This window comes from Lissotriton helveticus, chromosome 12 (assembly GCF_964261635.1).
Source record: "Lissotriton helveticus chromosome 12, aLisHel1.1, whole genome shotgun sequence".
Classification (NCBI taxonomy): Eukaryota; Metazoa; Chordata; class Amphibia; order Caudata; family Salamandridae; genus Lissotriton; species Lissotriton helveticus.
Genome location: NC_136073.1, coordinates 10,737,179 through 10,755,860, shown reverse-complemented (window position 1 = coordinate 10,755,860; position 18,682 = coordinate 10,737,179). Strand labels below are relative to the sequence as shown.

At 56.3% G+C, this 18,682-nt stretch overlaps 1 protein-coding gene across 2 annotated transcripts in view; it reads left to right on the top strand.

Moving 5' to 3' along the window:
- Nucleotides 1-18,682, top strand: part of PALM (paralemmin) — a 182,890-nt gene that overhangs the window by 123,745 nt on the left and 40,463 nt on the right. For both annotated transcript variants that reach the window (XM_078670806.1, XM_078670805.1), the window contains exons 2-3: nt 4,153-4,198; nt 15,646-15,726. In XM_078670806.1, coding sequence (XP_078526932.1) covers nt 4,153-4,198; nt 15,646-15,726 — 127 coding nt within the window. The remainder of the gene's footprint in view (nt 1-4,152; nt 4,199-15,645; nt 15,727-18,682) is intronic.

Below are 18,682 nucleotides of genomic sequence, written 5' to 3'. Positions count from 1 at the left end.
GGGGTGTATTTGTTTCTCACTCTCATCATGGGTACATTTATTTCTGATTCTTGTCTGGGGTGTATTTGTTTCTGACACTTGCCTGGTGTGTATTTGTTTCTGACTTGTCTGGGATGTATTTGTTTCTCGTCTGAGGTAGACTTGTTGCTGATACTCCTCAGGGTTTATTTGTTTTATACTCTCGTCGGAGGTGTATATGTTTCTGATACTTGTCTAGGTTGTATTTGTATTTATTTCTGATTCTCGCCTGGGTGCATTTGTTTCTGACTCCCATCTGGGGTGTAATTGTTTCTCACTCGCATTAGGGGTGTATTTATTTCAGATTCTTGTCTGGAGTGTATTTGTATTTGTTTCTGACTCCTGTCAGGGTGTATTTGTTGCTCATACTCCTCTGGGTGTATTTGTTTTTTACTCTCATCTGCAGTGTATTTATTTCTGACACTCGTCTGGAGTGTATCTGTCTCTGACTCTCGTCTTGGGTGTATTTGTTTCTGACTCTCTTCTGGGGTGTATTTCTTTGTGATTCTTGTGTGGGGTGTATTTGTATTTGTTTCTGACACTTGTCTGGGGTGTATTTGTTTCCGACTTGTCTGGGGTGTATTTGTTTCTTGTTCTCGTCTGGGGTATATTTGTTGCTGATACTCCTCAGGGTGTATTTGTTTTATACTCTTGTCTGAGGTGTATATGTTTCTGATACTCGTCTGGTGTGTATTTGTATTTATTTCTGACTCTCATCTGGGGTGCATTTGTTTCTGACTCTCATCTGGGGTGTGTTTATTTCTGATTCTTGTCTGGGGCATATTTGTATTTGTTTCCCTCGTCTGGGGTGTATTTGTGTATGACTCTCGGCATGGTGTACTTGTTCCTCATACTCCTCAGGGTCTATTTGTTTTTTACTCTCATCTGTGGTGTATTTATTTCTGATACTCGTGTGGAGTGTATCTGTTTCTGACTCTAATCTTGGATGTATTTGTTACTTATTCTCGTCTGGGGTGTATTTGTTTCTGACTCTCGTCTGGGGTGTATTTGTTTCTCACTCTCATCAGGGTTGTGCTTAGTTCTGATTCTTGTCTGGGGTGTATTTGTATTTGTTTCTGACACTTGTCTGGTGTGTATTTGTTTCTGACTTGTCTGGGGTGTATTAGTTGCTGATACTCCTCATGGTGTATTTGTTTCTGATTCTCGTCTGGGGTGTATTTGTTTCAGATTCTCGTCTGGAGTGTATTTGTTTCTGATTCTCGTCTGGGGTGTATTTGTTTCAAATTCTCTTCTAGAGTGTATTTGTTTCTGACTTGTCTGGGGTGTATTAGTTGCTCCTCATGGTGTATTTGTTTCTGATTCTCGTCTGGGGTGTATTTGTTTCAGATTCTCGTCTGGAGTGTATATGTTTCTGATTCTCGTCTGGGGTGTATTTGTTTCAGATTCTCGTCTAGAGTGTATTTGTTTCTGACTCTCGTCTGGGGTGTATTTGTTTCAGATTCTCATCTAGAGTGTATTTGTTTCTGACTCGTCTGGGGTGTATTTGTTTCACATTCTCGTATAGAGTGTATTTGTTTCGGACTCTCATCTGGGGTGTATTTGTTTCTGACTCTCATCTGGGGTGTGTTTGTTTCTGAGTCTCGTCTGGGGTGTATTTGTTTCAGATTTTCGTCTAGAGTGTATTTGTTTCTGACTCTCGTCTGAGGTGTATTTGTTTCAGATTCTCGTCAAGGTGTATTTGTTTCTGTTTCTTGTATGGGTGTATTTGTTTCTGATATTCGTCTGAGGTGTATTTGTTTCTGATTCTCGTCAGGGTGTATTTGTTTCTGATTCTCGTCTGGGTGTATTTGTTATTGACACTTGTGCGGGGTGTATTTGTTTCTAACTCTTGTCAGGGTGTATTTGTTGCTGATGCTCCTCAGGGTGTATTTTATTTTTTTACTCTCGTCTGAGGTGTATTTGTTTCTGACTCTTGCCTGGGGTTTATTTGTTTTTGACTCTCTCCTGGGGTGTATTTGTTTCTCACTCTTGTCTTGGGTGTATTTATTTCTGATTCTCGTCTACGGTCTATTTGTTTCTAGTACTCGCCTGAGGTGTATTTCTTTCTGATTCTCATCTATGGTCTATTTGTTTCTGATACTCGCCTGAGGTGTATTTATTTCTGATTCTCGTCTATGGTCTATTTTTTCTGATACTCCCCAGAGGTGTATTTATTTCTGATTCTCGTCCGGGTGTATTTGTTGCTGGTACTCGCATGAGGTGTATTTGTTTTTGACTCACATCTGGGGTATATTTGGTTTTCACTCTCATCAGGAGTGTATTTGTTTCTGTTTCTCGTCTATGGTCTATTTGTTTCTGATACTCGCCTGAGGTGTATTTATTTCCGATTCTCATCAGGGTGTATTTGTTTCTGATACTCGAATGAGGTGTATTTATTTCTGATTCTCATCAGGGTGTATTTGTTTCTGATACTCGAATGAGGTGTATTTATTTCTGATTCCCGTCTATGGTCTATTTGTTTCTGATACTCGCCTGAAGTGTATTTCTTTCATATTCTCATCTATGGTCTATTTGTTACTGATACTCGTCTGAGGTGTACTTATTTCTGATTCTCGTCTACGGTCTATTTGTTTCTGATACTTGCCTGAAGTGTATTTCTTTCATATTCTCGTTTATGGTCTATTTGTTTCTGATACTCGCCTGAAGTGTATTTCTTTCATATTCTCATCTATGGTCTATTTGTTACTGATACTCGTCTGAGGTGTACTTATTTCTGATTCTCGTCTACGGTCTATTTGTTTCTGATACTTGCCTGTGTGTCAGTAGCGACGGGTGTGTCATTGGTGACAGGTGTGTCATTAGCGACAAGTGTGTCAGTAGCGACGGGTGTGTCATTGGTGACAGGTGTGTCAGTAGTGACAGGTGTCAGTAGCGACAGGTGTGTCATTAGCGACAAGTGTGTCAGTAGAGACGGGTGTGTCAGTAGCGACGGGTGTGTCAGTAGCAAAAGGTGTGTCACTAGCGACAGGTGTGTCAGTGGTCACAGGTGTGTCATTAGCGACAGGTGTGTCAGTAGCGACAGGTGTGTCAGTAGTGACAGGTGTGTCACTAGCGACAGGTGAGTCACTAGCGACAGGTGTGTCACTAGTGACATGTGTGTCACTAGCGACAGGTGTGTCAGTAGTGACAGGTGTGTCACTAGCGACAGGTGTGTCAGTGGTGACAGGTGTGTCATTAGCGACAGGTGTGTCAGTAGCGACAGGTGTGTCAGTAGTGACAGGTGTGTCACTAGCGACAGGTGAGTCACTAGCGACAGGTGAGTCACTAGCGACAGGTGTGTCACTAGTGACATGTGTGTCACTAGCGACAGGTGTGTCAGTAGTGACAGGTGTGTCACTAGCGACAGGTGTGTCAGTAGTGACAGGTGTGTCACTAGCGACAGGTGTGTCAGTGGTGACAGGTGTGTCATTAGCGACAGGTGTGTCAGTAGCGACAGGTGTGTCAGTAGTGACAGGTGTGTCACTAGCGACAGGTGTGTCACTAGTGACATGTGTGTCACTAGCGACAGGTGTGTCAGTAGTGACAGTGACACAAGTTGTGGTAGGTGTGCCAGTGATTGCACATGTGTGACAAGTGACAGTAACCATTGCAGTATTCTTGGGGGGGGGCAGTTGTGGGTGGTGTGGGGGTGCCCGTGAGTCTGTGGTTGTCATAGACAGAGGTTTGCTGCTTTCTTCTGCCCTCTGCGGCAGATGTTTCTTTTCACTCTTTCACTCTCTGATTGACGTTTTCAGTTTTTTATTCTTTATTATTGACTATATGCTGCTTCTTTGAGGGCAGAACATGTTTACTTGAATCTAACCTGCTGATTTCTTCTCTCCTGTCTCCTCCACCCGTTCCTCCCCCTGTGTCTCTCCACCTGGCTTGTGTCTCCCCCGCCTCCCCCTGTGTCTCTCCGCCTCCCCCTGTGTCTCTCCACCTGGCTTGTGTCTCCCCCGCCTCCCCCTGTGTCTCTCCGCCTCCCCCTGTGTCTCTCCGCCTCCCCCTGTGTCTCTCCACCTTGCCTGTGTCTCTCCCCGCCTCCCCCTGTATCTCTCCATCTCCCTGTGTCTCCCCCCACCTCCCCCCGCCTCACCCCCACTCTCCGTCTTGGCCCCTCCCACCTCTCCTCAGGAGCCCCGAGGCTGTGATCCAGCAGGAGCGGTTGCAGGCCATCGCGGTGAGTACACCTCCCCGCCCCCTGCCCAGGGTCACACACGGCGGCTGTCGCAGTGCGCATGTGCGCTAACCAGGCTCTTGTACCAACCTGCGAGGCATGCTGTATGCGAGTATGGACTTGAAGCCCCGCCCACTCTCCGCCCTCATTTGTCATTGGTTTGTGCCATTGTCCATTGTAAATGCTGGCTTCTGATTCGTTAATTGGCTTGTCAGTCCCTCCTTAGTACCGCCTTGTCTTTATTTGTAACCTTCCATGAGGACTGGCCCTTTCACTTCTGCTGTTACACTGTATGGTTTATTTAGTCTGTTAGCACTATTTTATTTAATGAGTTTCTCCTACTGCCGGCACCATATGCTTTCCTGCAACATTCAATGCCTTTTATTTATGTTAATTATGAAAACAGATAAAAGACATTGCCATTCATGCCAATTGCTTAAACTCTGGCCAATGGGAGACCGATTGCAATGAAAATGCTTCTTTCTGCATGTCCCTGGAGCAGTCTCTTCTACAGACACCGAGTCCTGGGGCAGTCTCTTGTAGACACACACCAGGAGCATCTCACACACACTCTCCCCCGGGGCGGCTTCTCCCAGCCGCAGTCAGATTCCTAGAAGACGGATCGATGCGTGAGGCCCCGAGTCCACCAGCTCTGATTGTCTGCACTGCCCAGGCCCCCCTAGGCCAGGCTGTCCCCAGCTAGCCTCCAGGACTGGCCTCAGGGTCCCCTAGGCCAGGCTGTCCCCAGCTAGCCTCCAGGACTGGCCTCAGGGTCTCTGCACTGCCCAGACCCCTAGGCCAGGCTGTCCCCAGTTAGCCTCCAGGACTGGCCTCGGGGTCTCTGCACTGTCCAGACCCCTAGGCCAGGCTGTCCCCAGTTAGCCTCCAGGACTGGCCTCAGGGTCTCTGCACTGCCCAGACCCCTAGGCCAGGCTGTCCCCAGTTAGCCTCCAGGACTGGCCTCGGGGTCTCTGCACTGTCCAGGTCCCTAGGCCAGGCTGTCCCCAGCTAGCCTCCAGGACTGGCCTCAGGGTCCCCTAGGCCAGGCTCTCCCCAGCTAGCCTCCAGGACTGGCCTCGGGGTCTCTGCACTGTCCAGGTCCCTAGGCCAGGCTGTCCCCAGCTAGCCTCCAGGACTGGCCTCAGGGTCCCCTAGGCCAGGCTGTCCCCAGCTAGCCTCCAGGACTGGCCTCAGGGTCTCTGCACTGCCCAGACCCCTAGGCCAGGCTGTCCCCAGTTAGCCTCCAGGACTGGCCTCGGGGTCTCTGCACTGTCCAGACCCCTAGGCCAGGCTGTCCCCAGTTAGCCTCCAGGACTGGCCTCAGGGTCTCTGCACTGCCCAGACCCCTAGGCCAGGCTGTCCCCAGTTAGCCTCCAGGACTGGCCTCGGGGTCTCTGCACTGTCCAGGTCCCTAGGCCAGGCTGTCCCCAGCTAGCCTCCAGGACTGGCCTCAGGGTCCCCTAGGCCAGGCTCTCCCCAGCTAGCCTCCAGGACTGGCCTCGGGGTCTCTGCACTGTCCAGGTCCCTAGGCCAGGCTGTCCCCAGCTAGCCTCCAGGACTGGCCTCAGGGTCCCCTAGGCCAGGCTGTCCCCAGCTAGCCTCCAGGACTGGCCTCAGGGTCTCTGCACTGCCCAGACCCCTAGGCCAGGATGTCCCCAGCTAGCCTCCAGGACTGGCCTCAGGGTCCCCTAGGCCAGGCTGTCCCCAGCTAGCCTCCAGAACTGGCCTCAGGGTCTCTGCACTGCCCAGACCCCTAGGCCAGGATGTCCCCAGCTAGCCTCCAGGACTGGCCTCAGGGTCCCCTAGGCCAGGCTCTCCCCAGCTAGCCTCAAGGACTGGCCTCGGGGTCTCTGCACTGTCCAGGCCCCTAGGCCAGGATGTCCCCAGCTAGCCTCCAGGACTGGCCTCAGGGTCCCCTAGGCCAGGCTCTCCCCAGCTAGCCTCAAGGACTGGCCTCGGGGTCTCTGCACTGTCCAGGCCCCTAGGCCAGGATGTCCCCAGCTAGCCTCCAGGACTGGCCTCAGGGTCCCCTAGGCCAGGCTGTCCCCAGCTAGCCTCCAGAACTGGCCTCAGGGTCTCTGCACTGCCCAGACCCCTAGGCCAGGATGTCCCCAGCTAGCCTCCAGGACTGGCCTCAGGGTCCCCTAGGCCAGGCTCTCCCCAGCTAGCCTCAAGGACTGGCCTCGGGGTCTCTGCACTGTCCAGGCCCCTAGGCCAGGATGTCCCCAGCTAGCCTCCAGGACTGGCCTCAGGGTCCCCTAGGCCAGGCTCTCCCCAGCTAGCCTCAAGGACTGGCCTCGGGGTCTCTGCCCTGGCCTCAGGGTCCCCTAGGCCAGGCTGTCCCCAGCTAGCCTCCAGGACTGGCCTCAGGGTCCCCTAGGCCAGGCTGTCCCCAGCTAGCCTCCAGGACTGGCCTCAGGGTCTCTGCACTGCCCAGACCCCTAGGCCAGGCTGTCCCCAGTTAGCCTCCAGGACTGGCCTCGGGGTCTCTGCACTGTCCAGGTCCCTAGGCCAGGCTGTCCCCAGCTAGCCTCCAGGACTGGCCTCAGGGTCCCCTAGGCCAGGCTGTCCCCAGCTAGCCTCCAGGACTGGCCTCAGGGTCTCTGCACTGCCCAGACCCCTAGGCCAGGATGTCCCCAGCTAGCCTCCAGGACTGGCCTCAGGGTCCCCTAGGCCAGGCTGTCCCCAGCTAGCCTCCAGGACTGGCCTCAGGGTCTCTGCACTGCCCAGACCCCTAGGCCAGGATGTCCCCAGCTAGCCTCCAGGACTGGCCTCAGGGTCCCCTAGGCCAGGCTATCCCCAGCTAGCCTCAAGGACTGGCCTCGGGGTCTCTGCACTGTCCAGGCCCCTAGGCCAGGATGTCCCCAGCTAGCCTCCAGGACTGGCCTCAGGGTCCCCTAGGCCAGGCTCTCCCCAGCTAGCCTCAAGGACTGGCCTCGGGGTCTCTGCACTGCCCAGGCCCCCCTAGGCCAGGCTGTCCCCAGCTAGCCTCCAGGACTGGCCTCAGGGTCCCCTAGGCCAGGCTGTCCCCAGCTAGCCTCCAGGACTGGCCTCAGGGTCTCTGCACTGCCCAGACCCCTAGGCCAGGATGTCCCCAGCTAGCCTCCAGGACTGGCCTCAGGGTCCCCTAGGCCAGGCTCTCCCCAGCTAGCCTCAAGGACTGGCCTCGGGGTCTCTGCACTGTCCAGGCCCCTAGGCCAGGATGTCCCCAGCTAGCCTCCAGGACTGGCCTCAGGGTCCCCTAGGCCAGGCTCTCCCCAGCTAGCCTCCAGGACTGGCCTCAGGGTCTCTGCACTGCCCAGACCCCTATTATTTTTTAATTTTATAGAGCGCCCCCAGCTGTCCCCAGCTAGCCTCCAGGACTGGCCTCAGGGTCCCCTAGGCCAGGCTGTCCCCAGCTAGCCTCCAGGACTGGCCTCGGGGTCTCTGCACTGCCCAGACCCCTAGGCCAGGATGTCCCCAGCTAGCCTCCAGGACTGGCCTCAGGGTCCCCTAGGCCAGGCTCTCCCCAGCTAGCCTCAAGGACTGGCCTCTGGGTCTCTGCACTGTCCAGGCCCCTAGGCCAGGCTGTCCCCAGCTAGCCTCCAGGACTGGCCTCAGGGTCCCCTAGGCCAGGCTGTCCCCAGCTAGCCTCCAGGACTGGCCTCGGGGTCTCTGCACTGCCCAGACCCCTAGGCCAGGATGTCCCCAGCTAGCCTCCAGGACTGGCCTCAGGGTCCCCTAGGCCAGGCTCTCCCCAGCTAGCCTCAAGGACTGGCCTCGGGGTCTCTGCACTGTCCAGGCCCCTAGGCCAGGCTGTCCCCAGCTAGCCTCCAGGACTGGCCTCGGGGTCTCTGCACTGCCCAGGCCCCTAGGCCAGGCTGTCCCCAGCTAGCCTCCAGGACTGGCCTCGGGGTCTCTGCACTGTCCAGGTCCCTAGGCCAGGCTGTCCCCAGCTAGCCTCCAGGACTGGCCTCAGGGTCCCCTAGGCCAGGCTCTCCCCAGCTAGCCTCAAGGACTGGCCTCGGGGTCTCTGCACTGCCCAGACCCCTAGGCCAGAATGTCCCCAGCTAGCCTCCAGGACTGGCCTCAGGGTCCCCTAGGCCAGGCTGTCCCCAGCTAGCCTCCAGGACTGGCCTCGGGGTCTCTGCACTGCCCAGACCTCTAGGCCAGGATGTCCCCAGCTAGCCTCCAGGACTGGCCTCAGGGTCCCCTAGGCCAGGCTCTCCCCAGCTAGCCTCCAGGACTGGCCTCGGGGTCTCTGCACTGCCCAGACCCCTAGGCCAGGATGTCCCCAGCTAGCCTCCAGGACTGGCCTCAGGGTCCCCTAGGCCAGGCTCTCCCCAGCTAGCCTCAAGGACAGGCCTCGGGGTCTCTGCACTGTCCAGGCCCCTAGGCCAGGCTGTCCCCAGCTAGCCTCCAGGACTGGCCTCGGGGTCTCTGCACTGCCCAGGCCCCTAGGCCAGGCTGTCCCCAGCTAGCCTCCAGGACTGGCCTCGGGGTCTCTGCACTGTCCAGGTCCCTAGGCAGGGCTGTCCCCAGCTAGCCTCCAGGACTGGCCTCAGGGTCCCCTAGGCCAGGCTGTCCCCAGCTAGCCTCCAGGACTGGCCTCGGGGTCTCTGCACTGCCCAGACCCCTAGGCCAGGATGTCCCCAGCTAGCCTCCAGGACTGGCCTCAGGGTCCCCTAGGCCAGGCTCTCCCCAGCTAGCCTCAAGGACTGGCCTCGGGGTCTCTGCACTGTCCAGGCCCCTAGGCCAGGCTGTCCCCAGCTAGCCTCCAGGACTGGCCTCGAGGTCTCTGCACTGCCCAGGCCCCTAGGCCAGGCTGTCCCCAGCTAGCCTCCAGGACTGGCCTCGGGGTCTCTGCACTGTCCAGGTCCCTAGGCCAGACTGTCCCCAGCTAGCCTCCAGGACTGGCCTCAGGGTCCCCTAGGCCAGGCTGTCCCCAGCTAGCCTCCAGGACTGGCCTCGGGGTCTCTGCACTGCCCAGACCCCTAGGCCAGGATGTCCCCAGCTAGCCTCCAGGACTGGCCTCAGGGTCCCCTAGGCCAGGCTGTCCCCAGCTAGCCTCCAGGACTGGCCTCGGGGTCTCTGCACTGCCCAGACCCCTAGGCCAGGATGTCCCCAGCTAGCCTCCAGGACTGGCCTCAGGGTCCCCTAGGCCAGGCTCTCCCCAGCTAGCCTCCAGGACTGGCCTCGGGGTCTCTGCACTGCCCAGACCCCTAGGCCAGGATGTCCCCAGCTAGCCTCCAGGACTGGCCTCAGGGTCCCCTAGGCCAGGCTCTCCCCAGCTAGCCTCAAGGACTGGCCTCGGGGTCTCTGCACTGTCCAGGCCCCTAGGCCAGGCTGTCCCCAGCTAGCCTCCAGGACTGGCCTCGGGGTCTCTGCACTGCCCAGGCCCCTAGGCCAGGCTGTCCCCAGCTAGCCTCCAGGACTGGCCTCTGGGTCTCTGCACTGTCCAGGTCCCTAGGCCGGGCTGTCCCCAGCTAGCCTCCAGGACTGACCTCGGGGTCTCTGCACTGTCCAGGCCCCTAGGCCAGGCTGACCCCAGCTAGCCTCCAGGACTGGCCTCGGGGTCTCTGCACTGTCTGTGCCCCTAGGCCAGGCTGTCCCCAGCTAGCCTCCAGGACTGGCCTCGGGGTCTCTGCACTGCCCAGGCCCCTAGGCCAGGCTGTCCCCAGCTAGCCTCCAGGACTGGCCTCAGGGTCTCTGCACTGTCTGTGCCCCTAGGCCAGGATGTCCCCAGCTAGCCTCCAGGACTGGCCTCAGGGTCCCCTAGGCCAGGCTCTCCCCAGCTAGCCTCCAGGACTGGCCTCAGGGTCTCTGCACTGCCCAGACCCCTATTATTTTTGAATTTTATAGAGCGCCCCCAGCTGTCCCCAGCTAGCCTCCAGGACTGGCCTCAGGGTCCCCTAGGCCAGGCTGTCCCCAGCTAGCCTCCAGGACTGGCCTCGGGGTCTCTGCACTGCCCAGACCCCTAGGCCAGGATGTCCCCAGCTAGCCTCCAGGACTGGCCTCAGGGTCCCCTAGGCCAGGCTCTCCCCAGCTAGCCTCAAGGACTGGCCTCTGGGTCTCTGCACTGTCCAGGCCCCTAGGCCAGGCTGTCCCCAGCTAGCCTCCAGGACTGGCCTCAGGGTCCCCTAGGCCAGGCTGTCCCCAGCTAGCCTCCAGGACTGGCCTCGGGGTCTCTGCACTGCCCAGACCCCTAGGCCAGGATGTCCCCAGCTAGCCTCCAGGACTGGCCTCAGGGTCCCCTAGGCCAGGCTCTCCCCAGCTAGCCTCAAGGACTGGCCTCGGGGTCTCTGCACTGTCCAGGCCCCTAGGCCAGGCTGTCCCCAGCTAGCCTCCAGGACTGGCCTCGGGGTCTCTGCACTGCCCAGGCCCCTAGGCCAGGCTGTCCCCAGCTAGCCTCCAGGACTGGCCTCGGGGTCTCTGCACTGTCCAGGTCCCTAGGCCAGGCTGTCCCCAGCTAGCCTCCAGGACTGGCCTCAGGGTCCCCTAGGCCAGGCTCTCCCCAGCTAGCCTCAAGGACTGGCCTCGGGGTCTCTGCACTGCCCAGACCCCTAGGCCAGAATGTCCCCAGCTAGCCTCCAGGACTGGCCTCAGGGTCCCCTAGGCCAGGCTGTCCCCAGCTAGCCTCCAGGACTGGCCTCGGGGTCTCTGCACTGCCCAGACCCCTAGGCCAGGATGTCCCCAGCTAGCCTCCAGGACTGGCCTCAGGGTCCCCTAGGCCAGGCTCTCCCCAGCTAGCCTCCAGGACTGGCCTCGGGGTCTCTGCACTGCCCAGACCCCTAGGCCAGGATGTCCCCAGCTAGCCTCCAGGACTGGCCTCAGGGTCCCCTAGGCCAGGCTCTCCCCAGCTAGCCTCAAGGACAGGCCTCGGGGTCTCTGCACTGTCCAGGCCCCTAGGCCAGGCTGTCCCCAGCTAGCCTCCAGGACTGGCCTCGGGGTCTCTGCACTGCCCAGGCCCCTAGGCCAGGCTGTCCCCAGCTAGCCTCCAGGACTGGCCTCTGGGTCTCTGCACTGTCCAGGTCCCTAGGCCGGGCTGTCCCCAGCTAGCCTCCAGGACTGACCTCGGGGTCTCTGCACTGTCCAGGCCCCTAGGCCAGGCTGACCCCAGCTAGCCTCCAGGACTGGCCTCGGGGTCTCTGCACTGTCTGTGCCCCTAGGCCAGGCTGTCCCCAGCTAGCCTCCAGGACTGGCCTCGGGGTCTCTGCACTGCCCAGGCCCCTAGGCCAGGCTGTCCCCAGCTAGCCTCCAGGACTGGCCTCAGGGTCTCTGCACTGTCTGTGCCCCTAGGCCAGGCTGTCCCCAGCTAGCCTCCAGGACTGGCCTCGGGGTCTCTGCACTGTCCAGGCCCCTAGGCCAGGCTGACCCCAGCTAGCCTCCAGGACTGGCCTCGGGGTCTCTGCACTGTCTGTGCCCCTAGGCCAGGCTGTCCCCAGCTAGCCTCCAGGACTGGCCTCGGGGTCTCTGCACTGCCCAGGCCCCTAGGCCAGGCTGTCCCCAGCTAGCCTCCAGGACTGGCCTCAGGGTCTCTGCACTGTCTGTGCCCCTAGGCCAGGCTGTCCCCAGCTAGCCTCCAGGACTGGCCTCGGGGTCTCTGCACTGCCCAGGCCCCTAGGCCAGGCTGTCCCCAGCTAGCCTCCAGGACTGGCCTCAGGGTCTCTGCACTGTCTGTGCCCCTAGGCCAGGCTGTCCCCAGCTAGCCTCCAGGACTGGCCTCGGGGTCTCTGCACTGCCCAGGCCCCTAGGCCAGGCTGTCCCCAGCTAGCCTCCAGGACTGGCCTCGGGGTCTCTGCACTGCCCAGGCCCCTAGGCCAGGCTGTCCCCAGCTAGCCTCCAGGACTGGCCTCAGGGTCTCTGCACTGTCCATGCGTGTGAACGGGGCGTGTGGGGCGTGTGCAGCGCGTGCTGCTGGTGCACGGCAGCGCCCCTGACAGCACCTGTGCTCCTTGAAGCCGCAATAAACCCATCCCCTGGTGGAGGCTGCCCCCTGGCGGTGAGAGCCGGGATCGCACACTGCAAGCAGCGCCTCTGTGCAGGCGAGGCGCTGTAACCTGTGCCCGCGTCAGCCGAGCCACCTGTCCACGGGGCAGGGGTGAGTCCACAGAAAGAATCTTTATCCACCCTCTGCCCACCTCGAAAGACCCCTCTTCTTCTAAAGAAGTCTGTCTGTTCATCTGTCTCATATTAAACTCAGTGCCCCAGGGGCGCCGCAGGTGGGTGCACCCGCTTGTTGCCCCCCGAGGGCGCTATGGCACCTCAAAAGGGTCCGCAGACGCTTGGGTTGCCCCTTCTGTAATACTGATGGCGCTGGTGCACATGTACTGCCCGCGCAGTCCTAAGAGTGCGTTCCCGCGTTCGCACAGGGGCCTCATGTAAATGAGGGAGCCACTTTGCCTCCGTACCAGCGCTGTATTATGGATGCAGGCGCTGTATTATAGATGCAGGCGTTGAGGTAAACATGGCTTTTTGAGGTCACTCACAGCGCAGCACAAAAAGGGGGTGCACTGTCAGTGTGGCCCCTGAGGGAAGCTCTGTCGAGGGGTGAAAGGTGGTTCCGACCCCCCCAGACACCACACTGCAGGCAGATGCAGTCACACTCACTGCACCCCCTGCACATGGCACCTCTAACCCCTCTTTGAAACGCAGGCGTGTGGCCGCCTGCACAGACCAACCCAGAGCGACTGTGAAGCAGTCTCTAAGTATTTTACTGAATGTGCTGCCCCCGGGGCACCGCGACTTCACAGCCCTCATGAGGGCATTCGTTGTAAAAGGGCGCACTATCCTTGTTTGTACCTGGCACAGCTGATCAAAGGTGGACTGTGGTGCAAACAAGGACAGCGCTGTGGTGCAAACAAGGACAGCGCTGTGGTGCAAACAAGGACAGTGCTGTGGTGCAAACAAGGACAGTGCTGTGGTGCAAACAAGGACAGCGCTGTGGTGCAAACAAGGACAGCGCTGTGGTGCAAACAAGGACAGTGCTGTGGTGTAAACAAGGACAGTGCTGTGGTGCAAACAAGGACAGTGCTGTGGTGCAAACAAGACAGCGCTGTGGTACAAACAAGGACAGTGCTGTGGTGCAAACAAGGACAGCGCTGTGGTGCAAACAAGGACAGTGCTGTGGTGCAAACAAGGACAGTGCTGTGGTGCAAACAAGGACAGCGCTGTGGTGCAAACAAGGACACTGCTGTGGCCCAAACAAGGACAGCGCTGTGGTGCAAACAAGGACACTGCTGTGGCCCAAACAAGGACAGCGCTGTGGTGCAAACAAGGACAGCGCTGTGGTGCAAACAATGACAGTGCTGTGGTGCTAACGAGGACAGTGCACGCTGCATGTAATACAGGCCCAGATGTGTCTTATTCTACGAAAAGGCTCAGTCTGTCCACCCCTTCGATGAGTGTTATTCTACAGAGGGAGCCTTTATCCATCCATCCATCCATCCATCCATCCGCCCGTCCGTCTGCCCATCTGATTAGTCTGGATGATTGAGGGGCACGTGTCCGATAAGGCACTCACGAGAGGGAAAGTGTGAGTCACTGGGCACGCGAGGGGGCTTGTCGCGTTCCGCCCGTGCTCGTGACTCTATGGCTGGTTCTAGCATTAAACGGTTCCACTACACCCAGCAGCTTACAGGGCCCTCTGGGGAGCACACGGGCTCCAGAGAACTGAGCCGGCCATAGCCAGGGACCCTCGCCACACCCTACTACACCACTTTCTGGTCATTTGGGCTAGTGACTGTGGACATGGTGCTGAGGCCTCCTGAGGGACCAGAGGCAGCAATGCCTGGGTGCCCCAGACCACCCCCCCTCCTTCTATCCAACCCACCCTCTGCTGCTTCTTGTTCTGGGGTTCCCCATCACCCTTCACCCTGCTCTACAATCTTTCCCCTCGAGTCCTCAGTTGAAGCCCTTCTTGACAGCGTGGAGTTTTCTTTGCGCTGTGGGGACAAATGTCGGCTTCTGTTGTGGAGTTTTTGAAAAGGAGTCTAAAAGGTTGAAGAAATAGACTTGTGATGTGAAGAATTAGTGGGTGAAGCTGCCCTCAGTGTTGTGCGGCCTGTGCCATCTCACCACACATGTATCCACTGCGCTGCATGTTTAGGTCTTGCCTGGTGGCGTTAAGGGCTGTTAATGGCCCCCACCCTGTAATTAGTATCCAGTCATGAAAGCAAGGGTGTTGAATAAGCAGAAAGGGCCATTAACAGATGATAACACTCCATTGCATGTGGGAAACACAGGTCCAATGTGAATCCCATGTAAGAAAAGCACGCATGTATGGGTTCAAGTCTGCAGCGTTACATGGAAGTTCAGGAGTCAGGTGGGCCTTCATCGCGAAGCACATAGCGCCGCGCGGGCCTCTGACGATGAAACACATGTATGAGTAAATCATAAGAGAAACCAGAAAAGAAAGAGCCCTCCGCCTGGGGTATCTGCCCGGGCATTGCAGGAGGTGGTCTGCAGAGCGTGTTGGGGGTGCTTTGGCCATGGCTGTTTGGGAACCTGTTACAAGTAATCTGAGGTGATCCTGGTGTGTAGAAATGGGGTTCGATGGCTCGTCTCCTCCGGATGTATGACGTTACAACGCATACTTTTACAACGCATACCTTTACAACGCATTTTTTACTACACAACATCCATTACAACGCATTCCATTACAACGCATGCCATTACAACTAATTTTTAAAAACTACCTTTACAACGCATTCCATTACAACGCATGCCATTACAACTAATTTTTTTAAACTACCTTTACAACGCATTCCATTACAACGCATACTACCTTTACAAAACATACTATTACAATGCATAACATTACATTGCATGTTTGGTAACTATTGGATAGTGTAGGGGTAAAAATTACTATTCTAACTCCAGGGGATGCAAAAGTAGGGTAAATGTTGGGCGGTAATTTTATGCGTTGTAATGGTATGCGTTGAAATGACTGTGTTGTAATGACATGCGTTGTAATTGTATGCGTTGTAGTGTCATGGGTTGTAATTGTTGCGTTGTAATGGCATGCGATGTAATGGATGTTGCGTTGTAAATGTTTCGTTGTAATGGTAGTGCATTGTAAAAGTTGCGTTGTAAAGGTTGTTTCCCTTCTCCTCCATGGCCATCAGCATTCACCCTCTGCAGACCTCCATGGTTGCAGCCACTGTGGGAGGGTCCCTCAGCAGAGGTCTGAAGCTCTTGTGTTATAGAGAACACGCGACCCACCAAGGCCCACGCGGCTAGCATCACGCAGGGAACTGACCCCGGCAACTAAAAGATGGGTCACTCTTTAAAGGCCTCCAAAGGTTCTCCCTCTGAAGCTTGTGGTAGAGTGGGGTCACCAGCAGGGGTCTTACAATCCTGTTCACATTTGAAACTTTTCTTTCAAGAAGGTGGCTAAGACACGTCTGCTGCTGACTAGTCCCAGCCTTCCCCTGGATGTGAGTGTCACGCTGCTTTTTGTGTCGTTTCAGGAGAAGAGGAAGCGACAAACAGAGATTGAGAACAAAAGGCGTCAGCTGGAGGACGACCGGCGCCAGGTGCAACATCTCAAGGTGAGCAAAGAGCTGTGGGCAGGACCGGTGCCAAGAAGAAGCGTCCATGCCAACTAGGCGCATCCTGCAACCTCCACCCTGGAAAGTCTCTGTCCCTTATCGGAGGATAGCCCAAATCAAAAGTGAAAGTAGTTCTCATGACTGCACACTCCAAGATCCTTAATTCTCATCACTTTGCCCTTCAAAAATATTTGGGGCCATATGTATCCTCAACCTGATTTGCAATTCTCAAATAGCGATTTTTAAGAAATCGCTATTTGAGAATCGCAAATAGGTATGTATGTACAAAATCTCATTTTTTTGGCGATTTCTTAAAATTCCTTAATTGCGATTAGCAAAAAAAACCATCTAAAAAACATCCGACCCCTGCGATTATAGCTGGATTAACTGAGGGACATGTTCATTCAATTCATGCCCAAGGTCACACCGAATGTCAGTAGTGAGCACCTGCCTTCGATTTCCCAGGCACCGCTACAAGTTAGGCCCCCTTTACACCCCCCCACAGCCCCCCCCTCTCAGCCCACGGCCTCTTTTAGGCGCACGTCCATCCTCTCGGATATTGAGTGATTGCATTAGAGCTGCCGCGGCTCTGAGTGCAGCAGTAAAAGGGTTTTCTGGTGGAGTAAGCAGCTCGGAGAGAGGGGAAGCTGCCTCCTGCCCTCAGTCCCTGAAGGCTAGCCTCAGGGGGCAGAGCGAGCGGGCAGTGGGTGGCAGCAGGCCCATTACCGGTCGGCTGGCAGCGGGCCAGGCAACGCTGCCTCCTCCTGCCTGTCCTCTGGGCGCTGGGGCTGACCACTTCCTGTGAGGTCTGCGGTCCACGCAGGCCTGTAGCTGGGAGCAGGGGGTGCAGGTGCCGGCCTGAGAAGCTCTGGTGCTGACCTACAGAGGTCCAGGTAGGACCTGGCCTGGCAGTGCGGGCTGGACTGTTCCCATGAGGCACAGGGCCAAGGCTGATTTGCATATGGCTGGGTCTGAACTGGGGTGGCATGGTGAGCAAAACAATGATGGATTTAACCCAGATCTCTTGACTGGGGGTGAAAGTTTTGATTTGTTCTGAATTTCGTCCATCAATTGTGTGTCTTTTGCTTTCTCGACCTAGAAGAGTCGCCCCCTGCTGAGAAGCGCGTGCCCGCCCACTGAAAGCGCAGCCGCCATCTTTAGGGTGAATGGACCCCTGCCCTCCATGCTGTGCCGCTAGAGTCCAGGCCGCGGTTCAGCTCTACGCGCTAATACTACACTCAAGGTTCCCTACACTAATCCACCACTAATCCTTCTTGGGTTCCGGAGTAGCGTGCTACTCACCGAAAAGTGCTTCGATGCCTCATCAGTGGTAGTGGGCGCTATATAAATAAAATTACAATGACATCAGCGTGGGGTGTAGCGCTGCTCTCCTGGTGTACACACTGAGGCGCGTGCCCAGCTCGGGAGGGACTGTCCAGCCCTCTCCATGCATGGCACAGCACTGGAGCTGCGTGCGCTGCTTGTGATCTGACCCTCACACTGCTTTGCTATGCCCACACGTGTGCCCCAGTGTACACTGCTGTGCCTGGCCGGGCGCTGTGCGTGCTGTTTGTGATCTGATCCTTACACTGCTTTCCTATGCCCACACGTGTGCCCCTCTGTACACTGCTGTTCCTGGCCTGGTGCACGTGCTCCCGCTCTCACCTAAGCGGTACAAAAGGGGGTGGTGATGGACGGAGCATCTGAACCAATCAAACACTCACACCCCGTCAAAAGATCTGGGTTTAATCCATCACCGTTCTTTAGCCCACTCTGCCACCCCAGTTCAGACATGGCTATATGCAAATCAGTCTGACCCTGTGCCTCATGGGAACAGTCCAGCCCGAACTGCCAAGCCATGCCTTCCCTGGACCGGAAACAAGCTTCCGAGGACCGGTTTCTGGCATTTCAGCCGTCTTCAGCCCGGCTTGCTTGAATCCAGTGGCAAAGTGAGCTCTCACCTACACATTAGAAGCCAACCCTGGTAGCAGTGGCGGGCAGTAAAATTTGAAAGTGGTGAGGCGTGAAAGTTTGGTATGACTTTTATGTAGTGAGCGACGCGGGCACGCTTAATGGACAAGTGTGGGGTCCAGGCTGGAACCTCCTCCAGAGAAAAAACATTGAAAAAAGAGACCTGCACATATTCAAACACCCCTCTTTCCTCTTCAGCACCCCCTTTTCACTCTTCCCCAAACGCACTTCCTTGCATCCCCCTCACTTCACCGCTTCCAAACATACATTGCACTCTCTCACATTTAAGCAATTTATTTACTCTGACTTTTGCCCTGTAAATATTTTCACAGAACTGCAAAATAGAAGACCATTGTTCGGTGCGCTCTGCAGAGAGGCCAACCCACTGTCAGGCACTTTGCTTCGGCTTCAGCGTCAGCGTCAGAGCTCTCAATCGAAGCCCCTCATAAACACCGGCATGGCTGGAAGTATGCACAAAAAAAAATACAGAAAGAAACACAACTGGATTAAAAAGCTAACTCTGAGGAAGGCAGGATTAAGTAAAACTTGAAATAAGAGAGGAACTAAATCGCTGACATGCAGTGCCTTAAAGTTTTTAACACTCATTGTTAGTAAATCAATCCATGTGTTTGGCATTAATGTTGTGAAGAGCATGACGACCGGGTGAGTTTTAAAGTGCTACAGCAGATAACTCTCTTTACTGTAAGCACAGTTCTCTTGCTTTGCGTTTGACCTGGATATTTGAATCAACTTCACAAGGGAACAAGAACCCTGGCCGGTCCGTCTTTTGGATCCATCTAGCGAGAAACAAATACGTCATCTCCACTTCTAATGGGGCCAGCGACGTGCAGCCAGGGACAGGGGTGTCACAGTGGCAGGGGTCGCAGCACAATATGTATAACATAAGATTAGCATTCTAACACTTATCATTACCGAGAACAAGGCACTAAAAGACACGTGCGTGCATTCAGTCCCTTGTGTGACG